At 41.2% G+C, this 5,150-nt stretch overlaps 1 protein-coding gene across 1 annotated transcript in view; it reads right to left on the reverse strand.

Annotated features, from left to right (window-relative positions):
• Positions 1-5,150, reverse strand: part of LOC116184847 (extracellular serine/threonine protein CG31145) — a 55,503-nt gene that overhangs the window by 4,152 nt on the left and 46,201 nt on the right. The window contains exons 5-7 of the mRNA XM_031508310.1: positions 2,470-2,562; positions 1,971-2,275; positions 421-694 (exon numbers count right to left, since the gene is read on the reverse strand). Of these exons, the coding sequence (XP_031364170.1) occupies positions 421-694; positions 1,971-2,275; positions 2,470-2,562 (672 nt within the window). The remainder of the gene's footprint in view (positions 1-420; positions 695-1,970; positions 2,276-2,469; positions 2,563-5,150) is intronic.

The raw sequence follows: 5,150 nt of genomic DNA on the forward strand, positions 1-5,150 counted from the left end.
ACCCGGATCGATCCTGTTCGCGACAGGACCGTGCCTCGATACCATCGCCATCATGACAGATCTTCTCTCTCGCTCTCTCTACCTCTCTATCTCTATCTCTGCGATAGATGGTTGGAAATTAATAGGAGGTCGGATGGGGGGCTTGGCTTGACTTACGAGTGGACGAGATAGATATCGAAATAGATCGATGGATTTTTCGAGGAAGATGCAAGGTTTAGTGCGAGCAAGGGTGAAGAACGGTATCATCAAGGTGGAAATTTTTAACAAGAGGGGAATCGAATAGAATGGACGTGGATGGATCTTTTGAGAGTATTAATGATAAATTTTTATATTTATTTCTTTTAACGAAGGAGAGGAAGGAGAGGAGAAATTGGAAGAAATGGAGATTAGGGGGAAATGAAGGAATTGGAGAGAACTTACTTTAGAAGGGTGCTTAGAGTTGTTTGCCTGATCATGCAACACTGTAAGATGGGGGCCAGGATGGAGATCTCGTCGTGGAAGGGTCTGCCAAATCCTCTTCCGTGATCCAAGTGCAGGGGAAACGTGTTGTTGCCGAAAATCTTGAACGTCTCGTAATGGTGTCTATCCATGTTCCCCATGAGGAAGTCTAAGACAGCCATGTCCATTAGATCCAGCAATCTTCTACCCTCGTGATAGGGCGGGATCTCTTTCACGAGGGAACAGTAATCCGAATCTGAAAAAATATATATTCCCGGATGGGAGATTGAGAAACATTTCATTACCGTCATTTTAATCAAAGATATCACGTACGAGCCGAGTTTAAAATAGATTTCTACTTATTTTTTTTCTACGTGAAATTTTAATTCGACGGGGGAGATATACATTCGTATATTAACCAGTTTATGACGTGAATTATGAAAAGCTACGCAAGCTTCTAAAATTTTCAAAACGTCTGCCTATCAAACGTTCACCGAGCCGCTCGAAAATTTACTTTTATCGCCAACAATTTGTTCAAACTTCTACGCGTTTCGATTTTCAAATCTTTTTAAATCTTGCTTTAATATTTAAAACGAAAAAAAGATCTTTACCAATATTAATATTACCCAGAATATCCATATCCTGAACAGTACGCGTGAAAAATTAACTTTAAAACGTCTCATTAAAAATCAAGAAAACTTCGAATTATCGTAGCCTCCGAACCACGAGCAATTAATTCGGCAGAATCGGGAGCGGAGAAACCGGTTTTCGTTTCGATACGTCGTTTGCTTTCCTGAAATATCTTTCGTGAAACGAAATCGACTGTAATCTTTAATAATTCGATATCCCTGTCTCTCTCGCTCCCGCTCAACTGACCTACCCCAAATCGTCTACCTGCGCAACGGTCACTGGCTGATTTAATGCTTTTTGCCACTACTACCACCAGACGTGCGTAAACAATTTCTAGAGTGAGAGAGGGAGGGAGGGAGGGAGGGAGGGAAAGTAGGTCACGGCGTTTCCCTAGAACTTGAATCCACCATTCATCTTACACGCTATCGGCTCTTATATCTCGGCAACCATTCAACGTATCGACATCAAACAAAGTGCATTATGGAGAGTACGTTCCCGGCTACGTATCGAGCTATACCCAATGGAAAATTGGATGGATGTATTTTGCAGTAGTGGTTAAGAAGAACGGATCGGTCTACTAGAACGGTCACGTTTTCGAACGATTAATAGAGAAATCGTTTAGAGATTTTCTTTTTTTTTAATAAAAGTTTAATGAATCAAGCTTTCTTATTTAAAAAAAAAAACGCTCTATTTTGAAAATATCAGAGTCCTCTCGTCATATTATGTTCATCGACATTTCTTCACCCTTTTTTCTTTTTTTTGGTTTCATTTAACACGAAATTTCACGAAACGAATTAACGAATATAGAAAGAATTCCTATTTTCAAAGAGAGAGAATTGGCCGCGCGATAAATAATAATCGAAGGAAAAATGTAACGATAAATGGCGGAGGAAAAATCTCACCATGCTCCCACTGGGCCTTCTTCCTCTTGTGATAACTCCTCCGCCAGGGGTGTCTCCATGCCTTCCTCGCGACGAAAGATTTATCCGGCAAGAAAGCGGCGAAACTGCCTTCAAGGGTGTCCGGATTTCCGCAAATCGCGTGCGCCGTATCGCAGTAATAACTGCACTTGCCGTGGAAGCAGATATTACCGGCGGGGCTGACGAAGAACGTCTTCAGCAGTTCGCCGTCGGCGATCTGATAAATCTCTGTCGTTAGGTTCAACGTTCTCCCTGTAACCGGCATCGCCCTCCTGAATCCAAGCAGCCTGTAACGGGGCAAACTTTTATCATTTTCCATTTTCAAGAGGCAGGAGAAGAAACTCGTCGTCTCTCCTTTCGCGTCTCGATTTGTTTTCTTTCCCATTTTTTTTATCGATATAATATAAAAATGATATAATGTAATATCGACAGATATTAAAAATCGATATAATATAAAAATAATATCGATAGATCGAATTACCTGTCCAGATGAAAAGCGGCGATCTCGGCCGTGTGCCTCTCGAAATCGGTGAAGTAGAAGTGATTGGGCAGAGTTTGTTGTTCCCTTGGAAACCTAGACAGCATAAACAGACGTAATAATGAGTCGTGGAACGTTTCTAGAACCAGGGTAAACAAAGGGGAATCTGCATTTTCGTTATACATGAATAATACACTCGTGTTTTTCCACGGGATGTTGGATCCCGTGGAAAATTTCTTGCTTTTCCCGGGGAAATATTTTTGCCCCCCTTTTCAAGGGCGAGAAGATCCGCGAACGAGAATAAACGAGTATATTCCAAAACGCGAAAACACGGGAGAGAAAATAATTTCCATTTTCGCGACAATGTTGAATCGTTCGAGAAGAAATCTTCGCCCCCTCCCCCCTGTAATTGCGCCACGACATCTTAATTTATCACGTTCGTTCGTTGCGCCACTTTCTCGAAGGAATAACTTCCTACTTGTAGCAGCAATCAACGATGGAATTAAATTGAAAGAAAGAAAGAAAGAAAGAGAGAGGAATTTTTCTATTCTCAATTTCGTGTTTGTTATTTCGAGAGAAAAATATTTGTCTCGTTTCAAGGCCGTGACACGTGCAACTCCACGACAGTTTCGAATTCAGTCGGAATTCAGGAGGAGACGATTTCTTCGAGAAAGCATAACCCCCATACCGAGAGAATAGGCAAGGAAGGGGGGAGGGGGAGAGGGAGGAGAGAAGAGAAACGGTTCCTCTTCTTTTTCCACGTCTTCCATCGCGAGAGTCGACGGCGATAAATAAAAAAAACCATCCCCGGGGAATCCTTCTCCGCTACGTGTGCACCTTTCCTCGCGAAAATATGGCGAAGGAACGAGAACAGAGGAGGCAGAATTCCGTCGATGTACTGTGACGTTGAACGAGTGGATACCGAGTGCTACCGAGCCTCGAATATGTAAATAATCGAGAGAGTTTGTATATAAATATGGCGGGTCTCTGTTGTTTGTTGATCTGTAGACGGATCGAAATAAGCCGAATTTTTGTATAAAAGTCAATCTTCGATCTCGACGCCCGGTCGTAGTCAATTCGAACTTTTTACTTCGAACTTAGAATTAAAATCCGTTGGGAATCACCGAAATATCCTTCCATTAACCCAGTCTGCGAACTCGGTATTACGTTTTATCAATGTCCAGGCGAAAATAATTCTCACTAATCACTCTTAATCGAAAAAATGATCTTGCACTTTGTAATTATGAACTGAAGCGAACATTATCGACTTATATTTAATATAATTGGGAGGGCAGGTCACTGAAATCTCGTTGTCAAAGATTAACGACAACGATATTTCACAGAATGAAATTTCTCTCAGTTAGATTTCGAGACGAAATAATAGAAAGGGAAAATTCTAAAGTATTTATCAACGATGATCTTTGCCGATGCACGAGATTTCTTCTAAATCTTCTCTCCAAGCGAAATTCAATCGAAGGGTGGAAAAATTCGTCAAACTTCGGTCTTGAAATTGGGGAAATCTATATTGCAGAGCAAACAGAAATGTCTTGATCCTTCATCACGGAACATGGTGAATTGTTGATACTCTCTTTATCATTTTCCACGAAATATGAGGAGTGCTTTTGCTACGCCTCGTTCCAAAAGATAGAAACGATGACGAATTTAATTCATCATCGTACCACTTGGATTTTCTTCCAAAGTCTCGAACGCTTTGAGAAAAAAGAATGCTCAATTTTCTACTTAAGAAGTTATCAACCGCAGAGAGAATTTTCCAAAGTATCGATTTTTCGATTCTCCTTTCTTGCAATACAATTTCCATCTCCAAAACTTCCTCCGTCGATTAATTAAAAAACAAATAAAAAAAAAAGAACGTTCAATTTCACGAAACATCACAGAGAGATCGGAGACGTTGGTTAAAAATTGAAGACGTCCAAGGTGGAAAGGGATCGTCTCTTCTTATCTCGAAGAAAAACGATTTTGAGAAAGGAGGGACCGTGAAAAAAACGCGGCGCTTCGAGGAACTTTTCCAAGCAGTCTTGGCTAATTAATACGACGGTCGCGCGGTAATTAGCGCGTAATTTGCATCCGATTAAAAGTTAACTGGCCGTCGCGGGGACCTCTGCCAAGCCAACCCTTCCCGCCTGACCTTCCGACACCGCGCCATAATTCTGTTTACCCAAACAGAAGCAGCCCCTTCTCCTCCTCAGCTCGAGAATTTTTTCCACATTGTCTGGCTCCGCGACGGAGGAAAGATAACCGGATATTTGGTGGAAATAATTGCCTGGAATAAGACCCCCGTCTCGCTGCTATTTTATATTCAAATGAACCGCTTTGGACGCGATTTATTTCCGCGCGCAAATATTAATTGCATCGGCGAGGATCTCGAGAGAGAGAGAGAGAGAGAAAGAGAGGGGGGGAGGGAGAGATTTATAGGTCAGATTAGAAGAATTGCTTTACTTTCCGCCCGTCTCGAGAAAATCTGGGACATACTCGTTTTTTTTTTCTTTCTTTTTTTTTTGTCAAGATAAATTGAATCGAATTAATAGATTTCGAGGAGTGATAAACGGTGAAATAATCGAGGGACACGCGAGAAATGGGGTTCGGATCCATATTTTTCTACTTTTAAGATAATTTATTGGCGGTAATTTTCTGGTTTCGCTTATTTTTTTTTTTTTTTTTTTTTT

This window comes from Apis dorsata, unplaced genomic scaffold (genome assembly GCF_000469605.1).
Source record: "Apis dorsata unplaced genomic scaffold, Apis dorsata 1.3 scaffold_82, whole genome shotgun sequence".
Lineage (NCBI taxonomy): Eukaryota > Metazoa > Arthropoda > Insecta > Hymenoptera > Apidae > Apis > Apis dorsata.